This window comes from Cinclus cinclus, chromosome 9 (assembly GCF_963662255.1).
Source record: "Cinclus cinclus chromosome 9, bCinCin1.1, whole genome shotgun sequence".
NCBI lineage: Eukaryota > Metazoa > Chordata > Aves > Passeriformes > Cinclidae > Cinclus > Cinclus cinclus.
Window position 1 is genome coordinate 28,227,770 of NC_085054.1, and position 20,660 is coordinate 28,248,429.

The following is a 20,660-nucleotide window of genomic DNA, read 5'->3' on the forward strand; positions in this document are numbered from 1 at the left end:
GGCATGGGTTTAACTGTATGGGACTGATGGGATCAATGGGATGGGATCAATGGGATGGGATCAATGGGAAGGGATCGGATCAATGGGAAGGGATTAATGGGATCACTAGAACGGGAACCACTGGGATGGGATCAGAGGGGATCACTGGGATGGGATCAATAGGATCACTGGGATGGGATCAGTGGGATGGGACATTAAATCCACCCAGCTCCATGGCAGGGACACCTCCCACCATCCCAGGCAGCTCCAGCCTGGCCTGGGTCACTCCCGGGGACCCAGGGCCAGCCGGAGCTTCTGTGGGAATCTGTGCCAGGACCTCATCACCTTCCCAAAGAATGATTTCCCCCCAGTCCCAATTCCCCAGCCTCCTGGCCTGTGGAAAATCCCTCATTTCCTCGGAGAACTTGCTTTAAGTGCGCCACGGGCTTGTGGGAAGGTCTTGGTGTTCGGGATGGGACCTTAAGGATCATCCCAATCCTGCAGGGACATCTCCCACTGTCCCAGGCTGCTCAAGCCCTGACCTGGGACATTTCCAGTGATCCCAGAGCAGCCAGAGCTTCTCTGGGAATTCCATCCCCGGACCCAAGGTGGATCCTTTCCACAAATCCCAGTTTCATTCCTTTTGCTCTGTTTAGTCTCTGCTCCAGGTCACACAGGGAATGATTTTGCCCCGACATCCCATCCCAATCCACCTCCCTGTGTCAGGACAGATAAAGGTTTGACAGGAAGGTCTCACAGATGGGTAAGGTTAGCAGAAAGATCTCTGGATGTAGAAGCTGAAGAGGGAATAGAAATGAAAGCAAGTTTTGATGTAAAATAAAAGGAGTTGCTGATATCCAGTTTTACTGGAAGCGATTTTTATGGCTCAGAGCAAAGCATAAATCCACCTCAAACAGAAAATGGTTTTACTGAGCACAAAGATTTCACAGGCAAACAAAAAAGCCGATGTTGAAAGTAGAAAAAAAAGATCTCAGAATTCCCAGTGCAAGAGAACGGAAAAACAACTTTGGTTTAAAGCGTGACACTGAGTTTGGGTGACTGGAAGAGAACACCACGAGTGAGGTGACGTTAGTTAGGACAGGCTGCAGGGCAACAGTGAAATGGTGGATGGGCTGTGATGCATTGAAATAAAAGCCCATAATGTGTCTTAACCAGGACTGCAGGGGCTCCAGAGAGCCCAGGGCTGAGGCTGACCCCGTGGGGCCCGGCAGGCTCCTGCATCCCGGCAGCTGGCAGCCATCCCAATCCCATCCCATCCCATTATCCCATCCCATTATCCCATCCCAGAGATCCCATCCCAATCCCAATCCCATCCCATTATCCCATCCCAGAGATCCCATCCCAGAGATCCCATTGTCACCCCAATCCCAATCCAAATCCCAATCCCAATCTTAACCCCAATCCTAATCTCAATCCCATTCCAAATACTAACCTTAATCCCAATCATAATCCCACTGATTCCTCCACTAATTTTGTCATTCCCAATCCCCACACAGTGACTGTGCTGCCCCCTCCTCCTTGGCTGTCTCCATTCCCATCCCATCCCATGGATCCCATCCCACGGATCCCATCCCAACCCCACGGATCCCAATCCCCACACACTCACTCCGCTGCCCCCTCCTGCTTGGCCGTCTCGTCGGCTCCGGCCGTTCCGACGTCGCCGTTGCCGTCCTGCGCGCCGGGAGCGGCGCCGGGCTGGCCCTGCTCCTCGGCCGCGCCGGCGCTCTCCGCGTCCCCGGCGGCGGCGGGAGCGGCGGCGGGAGCGGCGGGATCCCCCTCGGGAGCGGCTCCCGCGGCGGCGGCGCCCGCGGAGCTCTCGGTGCCCGGCGCCGCTCCGGCCCCGCTCGCCGTGTCGGAGGCCGCGGCCGGAGCCGAGGCGGCCGCGGCGGCGTCGTCCGGCTTCGCGCTGGGGACAGAAGAGGGGACGGTCACCCGGAGGCGTGGAGCTGAGAGGGGAAGGGGAAAGGGGAGGTGCAGGAGTGGTGGGAGTGGGAAACGAGGGGTTAAGGGCAGGTAAAGACTCGGAGAAGGTTTGGAGGAATTCAGGAAAAAGGGGGGAAGAGAGTCAGGAATAAAAGGGTTGGGAAACGCTCAGGGAAAAAGGGTTGGGAAACGCTCAGGGAAAAAGGGTTGGGAAACGCTCAGGGAAAAAGGGTTGGGAAACGCTCAGGGAAAAAGGGTTGGGAAACGTTCAGGGAAAAAGGGTTGGGAAACGCTCAGGGAAAAAGGGTTGGGAAACGCTCAGGGAAAAAGGGTTGGGGAAAGGTTGAGGAAAAAGGGTTGGGGAAAGGTTGAGGGAAAAGGGTTGGGGAAAGGTTGAGGGAAAAGGGTTGGGAAAGGTTCAGGGGAAAAAAGGGCTGGGAAAGGTTCAGGGGAAAAAAGGGCTGGGAAAGGTTCAGGGAAAAAAGGTTGGGAAAAGTTCAGGGAGAAAGGGGTTGAAGGCTCCCAGGAAAGGTTGGAAGAACCTCAGGAGAAAAAGGAAGAGTTTGGAGACTCCCAGAAAAGAAAAGGTTGAAAACATCTCAGGAAAAAAAGGGGTTGAAGAAGCTCAGGAAAAAAAAAAAAGGGGTTGAAAGCTCCAAGGAAAAAGAACTGAAAGAGCCTCAGGAAAAACAGTGTGAAGGATCCCAGGAAAAAGGATTTGAAGAACCTCAGGGGGAAAAAAAAGGGTTGAAAAAAACTCAGGAAAAAGGGTTTGAAGACTCCCAGGAAAAAAAAGGGTTTGAAGAAAACTCAGGAAAAAGGGTTTGAAGGATCCCAGAAAGGTGTGAAGGTCTCCAAGAAAAAGGGTTTGAAAAAAAAAAAAACAAATAATCAGAAATCAGCATTAATATGAAAAAAGTACCTGTTTTCTTCAGCTTTAATCATTGCTAGAGGAAAAAGGAGAAAAACAATGAAACCAGAGCTTGGAAACAGTTCATACACACAGGGGTTCTGGTAATTCTTCATTTAATACCAGCAAAGTTTTACATATTTCTGTTATTACCAACGTTTTTCACATTTAAGCCTTTCAAAGACTAAAATCAATTGAGATTAAAATGAAGTTTAGAAATGCCACTAGAGAAGGGGAAAAAAAAAACAAAAACCAGAGTTTTGGGTTTCAAATAATTATTTAAATTTATACCAAAAAAAAAATAATAATTTAAAGACCCAGAAAGAAAGTCAGGATTATTAAACAGAATTAAAAAAAAAAAAAATTAAATCACTGCTACCTACTCCTTTTTTCTTACACTTATTCTTTTCCCTCAGCTGATGTTGTTACTATTTGAATCCATAATGCAATTAATTAATATAGATTGATAAAAATACAAATCCAGGTTTTTTTTTACCTTCAAGATCCTCCAGCTCTTTGGGTTTTGCCCAGCGGGATTCCTTGGTTTGGGAATTGTAATAATAAGGTTTCCCAGAATCTGATTTATATTCCTTCCAGGGACACTTGGATAACAATTGCTGATGGAAAGAAAAATGACAACAACAACAAAAAAAGATTTTCCAAGGAAAACCTCCTTAAATAAGGATTCCTGAAAATCAACAAAATTCCAAGTTTTCCCAGTTTTTTTCCTTGGGGATTTAGCTTTGCTTAACATATTTTTTTTTTTTTTTTCAAAATTCAAATATTCCTCAAGAAAACAGAAAAATTGGTTAAGGAGAGAAAATCAAAATGATCACGTTGGATCATATCAGAAATAAAATAAATTAATCACACTGGGTTGTATCAGAAATAAAATAAATGTTCAATTGGATCATATCACAAACAAAATAAATAAAAATAAATGATCGACTGGACCACATCAGAAATGAAATAAATAAATCACACTGGGTTGTAGCAGAAATAAAATAAATAAAATAAATTATCGACTGGATCACACCACAAATAAAGAAATAAAATAAATCATGGACTGGATCACATCAGAAATAAAATAAATAAAATAAATCATGGACTGGATCACATCAGAAATAAAATTAATAAAATAAATGATTGACTGGATCACACCACAAATAAAATAAATAAATGATGGACTGGACCACACCACAAATAAATAAATAAAATAAATAAATCACACTAGATCACACCACAGATAAATAAATCAAATAAATGATGGACTGGATCATTTCACAAATAAATAAATCAAATAAATAAATCACACTGGGTCATATCAGAAATAAAATAAATGAAATAAATGAACCACACTGGATCACACCTCGCCCCTTCCAGTCGCAGCAAACCCCACAGAGCTGCCATGAAAAGGTGACTGAAAACCCAAACACCTGAACCCAAAAACCCAAACACCTGAACCCAAAAACCCAAACACCTGAACCCTAACCCTAACCCTAACCCAACCCCTCAGCACAACCAAACCAACCCCAACACTGCAGGAAAACTTCCCCTTTCCTTTCCTTTTTCCTTTCCCCTTTCCTTTCCTTTTTCCTTTCCCCTTTCCTTTTTCCTTTTTCCTTTCCCCTTTCCTTTCCTTTTTCCTTTCCCCTTTCCTTTCCTTTTTCCTTTCCCCTTTCCTTTCCTTTTTCCTTTCCCCTTTCCTTTCCCCTTTCCTTTTTCCTTTCCCCTTTCCTTTTTCCCTTTCCTTTTTCCTTTCCCCTTTCCTTTTTCCCTTTCCCCTTTCCTTTTTCCCTTTCCCTTTCCCCTTTCCTTTTTCCCTTTCCCCTTTCCTTTTTCCTTTCCCCTTTCCTTTTTCCTTTCCCCTTTCCTTTTTCCTTTCCCCTTTCCCTTTTCCTTTCCCCTTTCCCTTTCCCCTTTCCCTTTTACTTTCCCCTTTCCTTTCCCTTTTCCTTTTACTTTCCCCTTTCCTTTCCCTTTTCCTTTCCCCTTTCCCTTTTCCTTTCCCCTTTCCTTTCCCTTTTCCTTTCCCCTTTCCCTTTTCCTTTCCCCTTTCCCTTTTCCTTTCCCCTTTCCCTTTTCCTTTCCCCTTTCCCTTTCCCCTTTCCTTTCCCTTTTCCTTTCCCCTTTCCCTTCCCCTTTCCCCTTTCCTTTCCCTTTTCCTTTCCCCTTTCCTTTCCCCTTTCCTTTTTCCTTTCCCCTTTCCTTTCGTTTTTCCTTTCCTTTCCTTAACTTTCCTAAACTTTCCTTTCCTAAACTTTCCTTTTCCTTTCCTTTCCTTTTTCCTTCCCTTCCCTTTCTGAGGAAATAAACCCCTTTTCATTTGGGATTCCATTACCTCAGCAGGAGTTTTGAGGTCATCTGGTTTCTCCCACGTGGACTGCTTGCTCTCAGTGTTGTAGTAGTAAGTTCTGCCATCGGGGGATTTGTGCTCTGTCCACGTGCACTTCTGGGGGAAAAAATCATAATCCTTCTAAGTTCACATTTTCATTCATTCATTCATTCCAGCCACGTTTAAAAAAAAAATCCCTCCAAATCATTTAATAAATTCATTCCAAAAAGATATATATATATATTAAAAAATCCCCCCAAATTAAGCTTTTAATAAATTAATTCTAGCCACATTAAAAAAAAAAAACCCTCCAAATTAATCTTTTAATAAATTCATTCCAGCCACACTAAAAAAAAAATTCCTCCAAATCATTTAATAAATACCAAAAAGATATTAAAAAAATCCCTCCAAATTAATCTTTTAAAGAATTAATTCTAGCCACATTAAAAAAAATCCCTCCAAATCATTTAATAAATTAATTCCAAAACGATAGAAAAAAAAATCCCTCCAAATTAATCTTTTAATTTATTAATTCCAGACAGATTAAAAAATGATCCCTCCAAATTAATAATTTCATAAATTAATTCCAGAGATAGATATATAAAGAATTGGGGATAATTTCAGGAATTGGGGAAAATTTCAGGAATGAATCAGGGATAATTTCAGGGATCAGGGATCATTTCAGGATTTAGGGATAATTTCAGGAATGAATCAGTGATAATTTCAGGAATTGGGGATAATTTCAGGAATGAATCAGGGATCATTTCAGGATTTGGGATAATTTCAGGAATGAATCAGGGATAGTTTCAGGAATCGGGGATAATTTCAGGAATTGGGGATAATTTCAGGGATCATGGATCATTTCAGGAATGAATCAGGGATCATTTCAGGATTTGGGATAATTTCAGGAATTGGGATAATTTCAGGGACCAGGGATCATTTCAGGGATCAGGGATCATTTCAGGGATCAGGGGTAATTCCAGGATTTAGGGATCATTTCAGGAATGAATCAGGGATCATTTCAGGACTGAATCAGGGATCATTTCAGGACTGAATCAGGGATCATTTCAGGAATGAATCAGGGATCATTTCAGGATTTGGGATAATTTCAGGAATTGGGATAATTTCAGGGATCAGGGATCATTTCAGGGATCAGGGGTAATTCCAGGATTTAGGGATCATTTCAGGAATGAATCAGGGATCATTTCAGGAATGAATCAGGGATCATTTCAGGACTGAATCAGGGATCATTTCAGGAATGAATCAGGGATCATTTCAGGACTGAATCAGGGATCATTTCAGGACTGAATCAGGGATCATTTCAGGAATGAATCAGGGATCATTTCAGGAATGAATCAGGGATCATTTCAGGAATGAATCAGGGATCATTCCAGGAATGAATCAGGGATCATTCCAGGAATGAATCAGGGATCATTCCAGGATTTTGGGATCATTTCAGGCATTTCTCTCACCTGCCTGCAGAGCTCCTCACTGCCAGAGCTGCTGCTGCTGGAGCTCTGCTGCACTGTGGACACCACAGCGTGGCTTGTCTGGGGACACAAAGAAATGAAATAAAGAATTCCACAGAGAAACAAAGAATTCCACAGAGAAACAAAGAATTCCACAGAGAAATAAAAAGTTCCACAGAGAAATAAAAAGTTCCACAGAGAAATAAAAAGTTCCACAGAGAAATAAAGAATTCCACAAAGAAATAAAAAATTCCACAAACAAATAAAAAGTTCCACAGAGAAATAAAGAGTTCCACAGAGAAATAAAAAGTTCCAGAGAGAAATACAGAATTCCAGAGAGAAATAAAGAATTTCACAGAGAAATAAAAAGTTCCACAGAGAAATAAAAAGTTCCAGAGAGAAATACAGAATTCCAGAGAGAAATAAAAAGTTCCAGAGAGAAATACAGAATTCCAGAGAGAAATACAGAATTCCAGAGAGAAATACAGAATTCCAGAGAAGCTGAGCAATTTCCCTCATCCCTCCGGGTGCTGTCACCCAAATCTCCTGAGTTTCCCCAGGGGCTCCAGAGCACAGAAGAGGCAGGAGCTGCACTCACACCTCACTCTTTCACTCTTCATTTCATTTGATTGCATTTATTTCATTTTGCTTGATTTGATTTCATTTTCATTTTATTTTTATTTTATTTATTTATTTGATTTCATTTCATTTGATTTCATTGTATTTCATTTTACTTTATTTTATTCTATTTTATTTTATTTCATTGTATTTCATTTTACTTTATTTTATTTTATTCTATTTTATTTTATTGTATTTCATTTTACTTTATTTTATTCTATTTTATTTTATTTCATTGTATTTCATTTTACTTTATTCTATTTTATTTCATTTTACTTTATTTTATTTTATTCTATTTTATTTAATTTTATTTTATTTAATTTTATTTCATTATATTTCATTGTATTTCATTTTACTTTATTTTATTTTTTTTATTCTATTTTATTTCATTTTACTTTATTTTATTTTTTTTTATTCTATTTTATTTTATTTTACTTTATTTTATTTTTTTATTCTATTTTATTTCATTTCATTTTATTTCATTTTATTTCATTGTATTTCACTTTATTTTATTTTATTTCTTTTTTTATTCTATTTTATTTCATTTTATTTCATTTTATTTCATTTTACTTTATTTTATTTCTTTTTTTATTCTATTTTATTTCATTTCATTTTATTTCACTTTATTTTATTTCATTTCATTTTACTTTATTTTATTTTATTTCATTTCATTGTATTTCATTTTACTTTATTTTATTTCATTCTATTTTATTTCATTATATTTGATTTGATTTCATTTCACTTTATTTTATTTTACTTTATTTCCCCCCCCCCCAAAAACAACCCAAAATCTCTTTTTTTTTTTTTTTTTGGTGGGGGGGGAGGTGAAACCATTCAATTCCAAATCCCAAAAGTTTTAATTCCCATCAGGAAGGGAAATTTTCTTTCAAAGGAGGATTTTGGTTTCCTGAGCTCCTCCCCATTGCAATTCCTGCTGATTTTCGTCGAGTTTTCCCCCAAAAAAATTCCCTTGGGGTTGTTTCCTGTGGGTCAGTGATGGGACAAGGGTGAGGGAATTGCATTTTCTGCCACTGCAGGGGCACAGCAGGGAAAGCTCCTGGGAATTATTTGGATAAATTCTGGATTTAACAGCTGAACTGGGACAGGGTTCAGAGATTTCAAGGAATGAAGAAAAAAAACTGGGGGGAAAAAAACGAAACTAAAAAAAAAAAACCCAAAACACCCCCAAAAACCCCAAACCCAATAAACCCCCCAAGCCCCGCCCCAATCAATTAAAAGCATTAATAATAACAATAATCATAACCAAAATAATCATAATAAAACAATCAGGGAAAATGCAGAGCTCATGGCTGATTTCCCTGCAATCCCCAGGCCCCGCCCCTGAGCAATTAAAAGTATTAATAATAACAATAATAAAAATAAAAATAAAAATAATAATAATGATAATAATAATAATTAAAACAAGGAGAGCAAAAGCAGAATTAATTCAAGTTTTCCCTTCAATCTCCAAGCCCCGCCCCTAAGCAATTAAAAGCATTAATAATAAAAATTAAAATAATAATAATAATAATAATAATAATAATAATAATAAAAACAGTGACAGCAAAAGCAGAATTAATTCAAATTTTCCCTGCAATCCCCAAGCCCCGCCCACAAGCAATTAAAAGCATTAATAATAAAAATAATAATCATAGCAATAATAGTAATATTATAAACAATAACTATAATAATAGTAATAATAATAGTACTAATAATAATAGCAATAATAATAAGAGCAAAAGCAGAATTAATTCATTTTTTCCCTGCAATCCCCAAGCCCCGCCCCCAAGCAATTAAAAGCATTAATAATAAAAATTAAAATTAAAATTAAAATTATAATAATAAAATAACAATAATGATAATTATGATAATAATAATAATAATATTGTAATAATAATAATAATAATAATAATAATAATTAAAACAGTGACAGCAAAAGCAGAATTAATTCATTTTTTCCCTGCAATCCCCAAGCCCCGCCCCCAAGCAATTAAAAGCATTAATAATAAAAATTAAAATTAAAATTAAAATTATAATAATAAAATAACAATAATGATAATTATGATAATAATAATAATAATATTGTAATAATAATAATAATAATAATAATAATTAAAACAGTGACAGCAAAAGCAGAATTAATTCAATTTTTCCCTTCAGTCCCCAAGCCCCGCCCACAAGCAATTAAAAGCATTAATAATAAAATTTAACATTAAAATTAAAATTATAACAATAAAATAATAATGATAATGTGATGATAATAATAATAATAATAATAAAAATAATAATAATAATTAAAACAGTGACAGCAAAAGCAGAATTAATTCATTTTTTCCCTGCAATCCCCAAGCCCCGCCCCCAAGCAATTAAAAGCATTAATAATAAAATTTAACATTAAAATTAAAATTATAACAATAAAATAATAATAATGATAATGTGATGATAATAATAATAATAATAATAATAATAATAATTAAAACAGTGACAGCAAAAGCAGAATTAATTCATTTTTTCCCTGCAGTCCCCAAGCCCCGCCCCCAAGCAATTAAAAGCATTAATAATAAAAATTAAAATAATAATAAAAATAATAATAACAATAATAACAATAACAAGTGACACGAGGAGAGCAAAAGCAGAATTCACTGCAGTTTTCCCTTCAATCCCAGCCCCTCCTGTGCTCTGCCATTCTCTGAATTTTGGTTTCATCTCCTTTCCCAGAAATTCAGAAATTTTGGGAGGTTTTGGGGTTTGGTTTTTGGGTCCCCCCCCCCCCCACGTACCTGAGTTCCAGGAGGGGTCACACCTGGGGGGGAAATAAAATAAAAATTAAAAAAAAAATATTAAAAAAATAATTACAAATTCATTTTTTAAAAAAATATTTTTTAATTAAAAAATTTAAATAATAATAATTTAATTAAAATATTTTGAAAATATTTATAATTAAAAAATTTAAAATAATAATTTAATTTAAAACTTAAAAATTATTTTTAATTAAAAAATAAAAACATTTTCAATTAAAAAATTAAAGAATAATAATTTAATTTAAAATTTAAAAATATCTTTAATTAAAAATTTTAAAAAATAATTTAATTTACAAATTAAAATATTTTAATTAAAAATTAAAAATAATAATTTAAATTAAAATTTTTAAAAATAATTTAAAAATTTAAAAATATTTTTAATTAAGAATAATTTAATTACAAAATTTAAAAACTGTTTTTAATTAAAAAATGTAATTTAAAAATTAAAAATATTTTTAATTAAAAAATTAAAAAATTAATTTAATTTAAAAAATTAAAAATATTTTAATTAAAGAATTTTTTAAATAATTTAATTGAAAAATTAAAAATAATTTAAAAAATAAAAAATAATTTAATTAACGAATTAAAAATATTTTAATTTAAAAAATTAAAAAATTAATTTAAAGATTAAAAAATATTTTAAATTAAAAAATTTTAAAAATATAAATTAAAAATTTAATTTTTTTAATTAAAAAATTAAAATTCTTCCACGAGTGCAAAATAAGTAAAAAAAATTTAAAAATGTCCTGGGTTGGGAACGTGCCACTTTCTTTTAGGGAAAATTGGGATTTTTGGATGGTCCAGGTGCTGGATTTATTATTTTATTTTTTTTTGGGGGGGGGGGGGGGGGGTAAAAAATTTGGAATTGGATGAAATTTTTGAACTCACCTACTTGGGTGTCCATGCTGTTCACTCCTGGCTGTGAAAATAAAAATGAAATTCAAACATGGGCATTTTTCAAATAATTAAAATCATTAATTTCTTTTAATTCTTTTGAAAATTAAAAATTTAAAAATTGAAATTTCAAATAAGTCAATATTTTACAAAATTGCAATGAAAAAATAAATTAAATGAAAAAAAATTAATTTAGAAATTGAAATTTCAAATACATCAACATTTTACAAAGTTTAAATAAAAAAAATAAATTAAAAAATTTAAAAATTAAAATTTCAAATAAATCAACATTTTACAAAGTTTAAATGAAAAAATTAATTTAAAAATTTAGAAATTAAAATTTCAAATCAGTCAACATTTTAAAAAATTTAAATGCATTATAAACTAAAAAATTAAAAGTTAAAATTTCAAATAAATCAACATTTTAAAAAATTAAAAATTTAAAAATAAAAACTTAAAATAAATCAAAATTTCAAAAAAATAAAAATTTAAGAACTAAAATTTCAAATAAATCAACATTTTACAAAATTGAAATGAAAAAATAAATTTAAAAAATTTAGAAATTAAAACTTCAAATAAGTCAACATTTTGACAAATTAAACATTTAAAAATTAAAGATTAAAATATTTCAACATTTAAAAAATTAAAATGAAAAATGAATTTAAAAATTTAAAAATTAAAATTTCAAATAAATCAACACTTTAAAAATTTAAAAATTTAAAAATTAAAACAAATCAAAATTTCAAAATATTAAAAATTTAAAAATTAAATTTTAAATAAATCAACATTTAAGAAAACTGAAATGAAAGATAAATTAAAAGTTTAAAAATTAAAGTTTAAAATAAATCAACATTTTAAAAAAATAAAAATTTAAAAATTTAAATTCAAAATAAATCAACATTTTAAAAAATTCAAATGAAAAAGAAAATAAATTAAAATTTCCAAAAAAATCCAAATTTTAGAAAAATTAAATTCAAATGACATTCAAATGAAATTCCAATGACGTTCCAGTGACGTCCCAGTGTCTGTTCCAATGACTGTTCCAATGACGTTCCAATGTCTATTCCAGTGACATTGCAGTGACATTCCAATGCCTATTTCAAATGACATTCCAGTGACGTTCCAGTGACATTCAAGGGACGTTCCAGTGACGTTCAAATGTCTATTCCAGTGACGTTCCAATGTCTATTCCAGTGACATTCCAGTGACATTCCAGTGACATTCCAGTGACATTCCAGTGACATTCCAACGTCTATTCCAATGACGTTCCAGTGACGTTCCAATGTCTACTCCAATGCCTATTTCAAATGACGTTCCAGTGACGTTCCAATGACGTTCCAATGTCTATTCCAATGTCTGTTCCAATGCCTGTTTCAAATGATGTCCCAGTGACGTTCCAGTGACATTCCAACGTCTATTCCAGTGACGTTCCAGTGACATTCCAACGTCTACTCCAGTGACGTTCCAATGTCTATTCCAACGTCTACTCCAGTGATGTTCCAATGTCTATTCCAACGTCTATTCCAGTGACGTTCCAATGCCTATTTCAAATGATGTCCCAGTGACGTTCCAATGTCTATTCCAATGTCTATTCCAATGCCTGTTTCAAATGATGTCCCAGTGACGTTCCAATGTCTATTCCAGTGACGTTCCAATGATGTTCCAATGACGTTCCAATGTCTGTTCCAATGTCTGTTCCAATGTCTGTTCCAATGTCTGTTCCAATGTCTGTTCCAATGTCTGTTCCAATGTCTGTTCCAATGTCTGTTCCAATGTCTGTTCCAATGTCTGTTCCAATGTCTGTTCCAATGTCTATTTCAAACGACATCCCGGTGATGTCCCCGTGACGTTCCAACGTCCGTTCTTTGCAAGGCCCAGCTCTTGCCCAAGGCGGGATTCCCGTTCGTCCCCTCGTTCCCTCGTAGCAGGCGGCAGAGCGCGGCCAGCAGCAGGAGCTGCACGGAGCTTCTCCCATTAAAAAAACCCCAAAAAAGGAAAGGAGCGAAACTCACCGGCACCGTGGGCTGCAGGGCGGCCTGCGACATGTGGGACATCATCATTCCGGGCAGCACGGACTGCATCATTCCGGGCATCTGCAATTGCGCACGGCCCCGCGTTTCAGCGCTTTCTCAGCGGGAAAACGCACTCGCCTTATCCCCCGCGCTTCACCGGATTGCTCTTTTGAATCCGGGGGATAAAGGACCAGACCGCGCCACCCCGGGATACGGAATCGGAAACGAAATGGATTTTGGGAGTGGGAGAAAATTGGGAGTTTCCTGAATGAGAATGTAGGGTTGGACCATAAATAAGGGAAGGAATGATTAAATTTATTGAAATATAGTTGTTTTATTTTATAGGGCTGTATTATAATATATAATGCACAATATGTAATTATAAACAATAATGGATAAAATAGAATTATAACAGGATGTGCAATTATAAAATATAATGTGTACTATATATTATATATTGTCTTATGTACTGTATATTGTGTATTATACGTTGTACATTATATAGCGTATGTTATATACTATGCATTATATATTATGCATTATATGTTAGACAATATGTTGTATATTATATGTTGTATGTTTATGTTTTATGCTATATATTGAATATTGTATACTGTATATATTGTATATTGCATACTATATATTGCATATTGCATACTATATATTGCATATTGCATACTGTATATTAATAATATTTTGTATATCGTATATTATATATTGCATGTTATATATTGCATGTTGTATATGTTGTATATTGTATGTTATATGTTGTATATTATATATTGTATATCGTATATTATATATTGTGTATTTTATATTGCATCTTATATATTGCATATTGCGTATCTTGTATAGTGCATCTTATACATTGCATATTGCATATTATATATTGCATATTATATATTGCATATTATATATTATATAATGTATATTTTATGTTGAATATTGTATATTATATGTTGCATATTGTATATGTTGAATATTATATGTTGCCTATGGCATATTATGTTGCATATTATATGTTGTATGCTGTATAAGTTGTATGTTGTACATTATATGTTGCCTGTATGTTGTATATTACACATTGTATACTATATATTGCATGGTACATATTATGCATTATATATTATATATTATACACTATGTATTATAAATATGCATTGTATGTTATCTATTATATATTATACATGACTATACATGATGTATTATAAATTATTATAAATGATGTATTACATATTACTGCATATTATCTATTATATATTGTATATTATATGCTGTATGTTCTATACTGTCCATTTTATACTGTCCAAATTGTTGTATTATTATTCAAATTACAAGTGCATTAATAAATCCCAAATTACAGATTGATAATTCTAACTAGAGAGGCATTAATTACCAATTCTCATTCCAAAAAAACTTTTAAAAATCCCAATGTATGGATTGGTAATTCAAATTGGAGATGCATTAATAAATCCCAATTTATGGATTGGTAATTCAAATCAGGGATGCATTAATAAATCCCAATTTATGGATTGATAATTCAAATTGGAGATGCATTAATAAATCCCAATTTATGGATTGATAATTCAAATTAGGGTTGCATTAGTAAATCCCAATTTATGGATTGATAATTCAAATTAGGGATGCATTAGTAAATCCCAATTTATGGATTGATAATTCAAATTAGGGATGCATTAGTAAATCCCAATTTATGGACTGATAATTCAAATTAGAGATGCATTAATAAATCCCAATTTATGGATTGATAATTCAAATTAGGGATGCATTAGTAAATCCCAATTTATGGATTGATAATTCAAATTAGGGATGCATTAGTAAATCCCAATTTATGGATTGATAATTCAAATTAGAGATGCATTAATAAATCCCAATTTATGGATTGATAATTCAAATTAGGGATGCATTAGTAAATCCCAATTTATGGATTGATAATTCAAATTAGAGATGCACTAATAAATCCCAATTTATGGATTGATAATTCAAATTAGGGATGCATTAGTAAATCCCAATTTATGGATTGATAATTCAAATTAGGGATGCATTAGTAAATCCCAATTTATGGATTGATAATTCAAATTAGGGATGCATTAATAAATCCCAATTTATGGATTGATAATTCAAATTAGAGATGCATTAATAAATCCCAATTTATGGATTGATAATTCAAATTAGAGATGCATTAATAAATCCCAATTTATGGATTGATAATTCAAATTAGAGATGCATTAATAAATCCCAATTTATGGATTGATAATTCAAATTAGAGATGCATTAGTAAATCCCAATTTATGGATTGATAATTCAAATTAGAGATGCATTAGTAAATCCCAATTTATGGATTGATAATTCAAATTAGGGATGCATTAATAAATCCCAATTTATGGATTGATAATTCAAATTAGAGATGCATTAGTAAATCCCAATTTATGGATTGATAATTCAAATTAGAGATGCATTAATAAATCCCAATTTATGGACTGATAATTCAAATTAGAGATGCATTAATAAGTCCCAATTTATGGATTGATAATTCAAATTAGAGATGCATTAATAAATCCCAATTTATGGACTGATAATTCAAATTAGAGATGCATTAATAAATCCCAATTTATGGATTGATAATTCAAATTAGGGATGCATTAGTAAATCCCAATTTATGGATTGATAATTCAAATTAGAGATGCATTAATTACCTGATCTCATTCCAAACAACTTCTACAAACCCCAAATGATGGATTTAGAACTCGAGCTGCATTAAGTAGCTGTTCCCACTCCCATTTGTCATTAAATTAAATTAACAGAGCTGCATCAACTCCCTGCTCCCCATGAGAAGAGCCTGAACCCGGACAGGATAAAAATCCTGAATTTTTCACTTTTCCTTTTCCCAGGGGGATTCTGCCCAGCTCAGGGACCACCCCCCCCACGCTGCATTACCCTGGATAATAAATGATCCTGGATAATAAAAGGATTTCATAAAAGGCTCCTGGAATTCCTTACCTGCCCCATTGGGGGTCCTCCCATGGGGGGCATCATCTGGGGCATCATCCCGTGGGGCACTGGGGGCATGTTGGGGGGTCTCTGCCCCATGGGGTGCATCCCCATGGGGGGGTAGTGGGGCATTCCTGGGTGTCCCATCTGGAAAACAACAGCAAAAAAATCACCTCCAAGGTAAACATCCAAAAACAAAAAAAAGGAATAAGGAAAATCCCTTTCCTGGATTTTTTGTTTTTAATTATTCAATCACTTTTTTTTTTTGAAGAATTTTCTGTTCCTCTGAGAGCATCACTTGGTAGATTTTTTCACCTTTGTAAAAGAGAAATTAATCAAGTTATTTATTTTTATAAATACATAGTAATTACTTAATCCAATTATTATTCCCACAGAACACCAGAATGGTTTGGGTAGGAAGGATCTTAAAAGTTCCTCCAGTTCCAAGTCCCGCAATCCCAGCTGCGCCTTGGACACTTCCAGGGACCCAGGGGCAGCCAGGAATTCCATCCAGGGAAGCTTTTCTCCCCAATTTCCCCCAGCTCTACCACCTTCCAGTCCCCAAAGCAGTTTTCCAGTGGTTTTTCTTATCCCAGAAGCCTTCCTGGGGCTGGGATCCACACAAAGAACCCATGAGAAACCCAAAAGGTTTCCATTTTCTGGACAGAAGTCCTGACTTTCCCTCAATCACATCTCACAGCACGTGCACTGATGGCTCCTGCTTCCCAAATCCCAGGGAACTCCAGGTGGAACAGCATTCCCTAAAACTCTCCTCTGACCCTTTCTGGGGTCTTTTCTCTACTTTCAGAGGGACCAGCCACCCTGTGCTGCCACCACATGAGGACAGTGACAATATCCCACCTGAGCCTCCCTCTCCCCAAGCCGAGCCCCTTTCCCAGCTCCCTCCGCACTCCCGGTGCTCCAGCCCAGGTCTGAGACCCCGTGTGTCCAGGGGACATCGGGAAGGGCGTTCCCAGCACATCATCCTGCCCCTCTGGGGTGATCCTGCCCCTCTGAGGCACGTCTGGGGTGCTCCTGCTCCTCTTGGGACACCTTTGGAACGATCCTGTCCCTCCAAGGCACATCTGGAATGATCATGTCCCTCTGGAATGACCCTGCACCTCTGGGGTCCCTCCGGGCCACCGTACCCAGCTCTGGATCTCAGCCCAGCAGGGACAGGAGCTCCTGGAGCTGAGCAAGGCCTGGAGCATCAGCGCCCAGGAAAGGCAGAGGGAGCTGGGGGGGCTCAGCCTGGAGAGGAGCCCCAGCTGAGAGGGGCTGAGCCCTGGGTGTCCCCGAGTGACCCCGGGTGCCCCTGCCTGTCCCTGGGTGTTTCTGTCTGTCCCTGGGTGTTCCTGGGTCTCCCAGCGTGTCCCTGTCTGTCCCTGAATGTTCCCGGGTCTCCCACCGTGTCCCTGTCTGTCCCTGAATGTTCCCGGGCCTCCCAGCGTGTCCCTGTCTGTCCTTTGGTGTCCCTGGTGCAGAGATGGCTCCGAGCAGGGCCCAGCGACGGCACCAGAGTCACGGGCAGGGACCGACCCCAGCAAGCCCCAGCTGGCCACGAATCAGAACTTCTCCCCCGCTCGGCTGACAGGCGCCCCGAGCGCTCCGGCATCTCCCACACCGGACCCCCAGAACCTCCCGCACACAGCCCCGTACCAGGGAACACCCAACCCCGCCGTAACCCTGCAGCGGGGAGGCGCCACCACCTTCCGCACGCCGGGGACTCCGCGCCCGGCCGGAGGCCGCACTCACCATGAGAGAGCCGCGGTCCACGGCGCCGGGCCGCATGGCGGGGCTGAGCAGGGAGCCCCCGCAGCGGCCCAGGAGCCGCCCGCGCAGCGGCGGCCGCGGCGCCGCGGGCCCGAAGGGCAGCAGCGGCTCGGGCTCCCCGCGGGGCGGGAGCAGCGGCGCCAGCAGGCTGACGGGCTTCCCCGCCGGCCAATCAGGGCGCGCCGCCAGCCGCGCGCTCTTCGGCGATTGGTCGGCGCCCGAGCCCACCGGCCGCACGGCGTCGCCGGGCGTCAGCTGCATGAGGGGCGGCGGCTTCGGCAGCGAGAACGGCAGCGGCTGCGGGGAAGCGGCGGCGGCCGCGGCCGTGGAATCCCCGCCGGACATGGCGGCGGCGGCGGGCGGCGCGGCTCCGCCGCGCGTGGCTCGTTCGGGCGGTTCCCGGCAGCGCGGGGCGCGGAGCGCAAGCGGCGGCTGCGGCGGCCGAGCGCGGGGCACGCCGGGAAACCGCTCACGTGGGACCGGGGGCGGTGCGCGACGCGCCGGGCGGTACCAAAATCGCCGGAAGAAAGGGGGGGATTTCCCTCTCCACCTATTTCAGCTGAGCGTTCAAGCCGACCGGGAGGTGGCGGTAGGTTTCCCCTCGGCCGTGTTGCGGGTGGTACGCGCCGGGTTCGTGTTTCCTCCCCCCGTGACGGTGCGGGTGGTACGGCCGGTCCCCCCTCACCCGCGCGCTGTGGTTGGTGCTGCTGAGGACGGGCGGCCGTGGCTGGGGGGGAGAGCCCGGCGGGAGTGTGGGGGGAAATAAACCCGGTGTGAGGGGGAGAATGGATCCCGGTGTGAGGGGGGAAATAAACCCGGTGTGAGGGGGAGAATGGATCCCGGTGTGAGGGGGGAAATAAACCCGGTGTGAGGGGGAGAATGGATCCCGGTGTGAGGGGGGAAATAAACCCGGTGTGAGGGGGAGAATGGATCCCGGTGTGAGGGGGGAAATAAACCCGGTGTGAGGGGGAGAATGGATCCCGGTGTGAGGGGGAGAATGGATCCCGGTGTGAGGGGGAGAATGGATCCCGGTGTGAGGGGGGAAATAAACCCGGTGTGAGGGGGAGAATGGATCCCGGTGTGAGGGGGGAAATAAACCCGGTGTGAGGGGGAGAATGGATCCCGGTGTGAGGGGGGAAATAAACCCGGTGTGAGGGGGAGAATGGATCCCGGTGTGAGGGGGGAAATAAACCCGGTGTGAGGGGGAGAATGGATCCCGGTGTGAGGGGGGAAATAAACCCGGTGTGAGGGGGAGAATGGATTCCGGTGTGAGGGGGGAAATAAACCCGGTGCGAGGGGAAATAAACCCGATGTGAGGGGGGGGGAATGGATCCCGGTGTGAGGGGGAATAAAGCTCTGGCAGAGCCTTCAGGCTTTGGACACTTCTAGGGATCCAGGGGCAGCCCCAGCTTCTCTGGGAATTCCATTCCAGGCCTCCCCACCCTCCCAGGGAACAATTCCTTCCCAAAATCCCAATATCCATCCCTGCTCTCTGGCACTGGGAAAGCGTTCCCTGTGTCCTGTTCCTCCAGGGCCTCGGGAAAGAAAAAGGCCAGAAAAGGAGAAATGAAAGCAGAAATCATGATAAAGCTCAGTGTAACTTCAGCTGGAGGAGTCTAAAGTGTCACTTTTGGTTTCCAATTAAAGGTTAAAATCCTGTGTTTTCCTTACACAAAAACCTCCTGCCAAGGTTTCGCTGTGGAGGAAGAAATTAATTAATTAAACTAAGGTAAAATTTTGTGTGCTCTAAAATTCCTGCCCAGCAATCTGGCAGAGATGCATTTGATGTATTTGATAATCTCGGTTTAATATCAAAAAATCCACCTGGATAAAGTGGCAGAAGGGCTGGGAAAGTTGGGGAAAAAATTCCCAATAATTTAGAATTTGGTTTTGTACCACTTCACAGCAAGTTTAGCTGGGATGGAGTCAATCCCAGGGCTGGGGATTTTGTGGCATAAACTGAATTTGAGTGGGAATTCCAAACTGGAAGGACTGGGGAGATGAAGGGAATGACCTCTGCCCCCTTGGTGTGTGTATTCATCCTTGTTTCCCTAGAGTCTATTTATCCATGTTCTCCTCCTGTCCCTGGAATTGCACAACTTGGAATCTTTTCCCGTGCCCAGCATTGCGTGCCCTGTGTCTCACTGCTGTCCTTGAGGACAGGGGATCTTCAGGGATGTGGAATTTTTACGTTTTTATTTATTTTTAATTTTATTTTTAATTTTTATTTTAAAATTTTATTTTTAATATGCTGTATGTATTTATTGTAATTTTATTTTTATTGCATATCCCGTGTCTCACTGCTGTCCTTGAGGAGAGGGCATCTTCAGGGATGTGGAATTTATCTGTTTTTATCTTTAAAATTTTATTTTTAATATATTATATAGATGTATTTTCATTTTATTTTTACTGCATGTCCCATGTCTCACTGCTGTCCTTGAGGAGAGGGGGAATCTTTAGTACTTTAATTATTTTTATATCTTTGTTTTTACGTACAGCTGCTTAAAATCAGTCTAAATCAAGTTGATTTATTTAATTTTTTTCTGGTTCTTATGACCATTTTTGTGATTTTACATAAATTTTGATAGAGCACCCAGTCCTTTTTCCCTGATCCTTGAGGAAACTCCTGGTTTTTAATCTGGATTTTCAAACAGGATTTTTAGGAATTACAGAGTTCCAAAATTTAAAAAAAAAAAAATTGAAATACAAATTCTGAAATAGAGAATTCTGAAATAGAAAATTTTGAATTATAAATTCTGAAGAGAAAATTTGGAAATGCAAACCCTAAAATAGCAACGCTGAGACCCAAATTCAGGATTACAAACCCTGAAATAAAAAATCTGAGATACAAACGCTGGCATAACAATTTGGAAATATGAATCCTGCTATGCAAATTCTGACATATGGGATTTCAGA

The 20,660-nt window shown here is 38.4% G+C and overlaps 1 protein-coding gene across 1 annotated transcript in view; it reads right to left on the minus strand.

The window, feature by feature from the left end:
* PRPF40A (pre-mRNA processing factor 40 homolog A) overlaps nt 1–18,181 on the minus strand; it is a 32,755-nt gene extending 14,574 nt beyond the window's left edge. The window contains exons 1-10 of the mRNA XM_062498614.1: nt 17,727–18,181; nt 15,981–16,118; nt 12,963–13,043; nt 10,945–10,975; nt 10,036–10,058; nt 6,641–6,718; nt 5,175–5,285; nt 3,330–3,450; nt 2,846–2,870; nt 1,607–1,906 (exon numbers count right to left, since the gene is read on the minus strand). Coding sequence (XP_062354598.1) covers nt 1,607–1,906; nt 2,846–2,870; nt 3,330–3,450; nt 5,175–5,285; nt 6,641–6,718; nt 10,036–10,058; nt 10,945–10,975; nt 12,963–13,043; nt 15,981–16,118; nt 17,727–18,089 — 1,271 coding nt within the window. The 5' untranslated portion in view covers nt 18,090–18,181. The remainder of the gene's footprint in view (nt 1–1,606; nt 1,907–2,845; nt 2,871–3,329; nt 3,451–5,174; nt 5,286–6,640; nt 6,719–10,035; nt 10,059–10,944; nt 10,976–12,962; nt 13,044–15,980; nt 16,119–17,726) is intronic.
* Nucleotides 18,182–20,660: the final 2,479 nt, after the last annotated feature.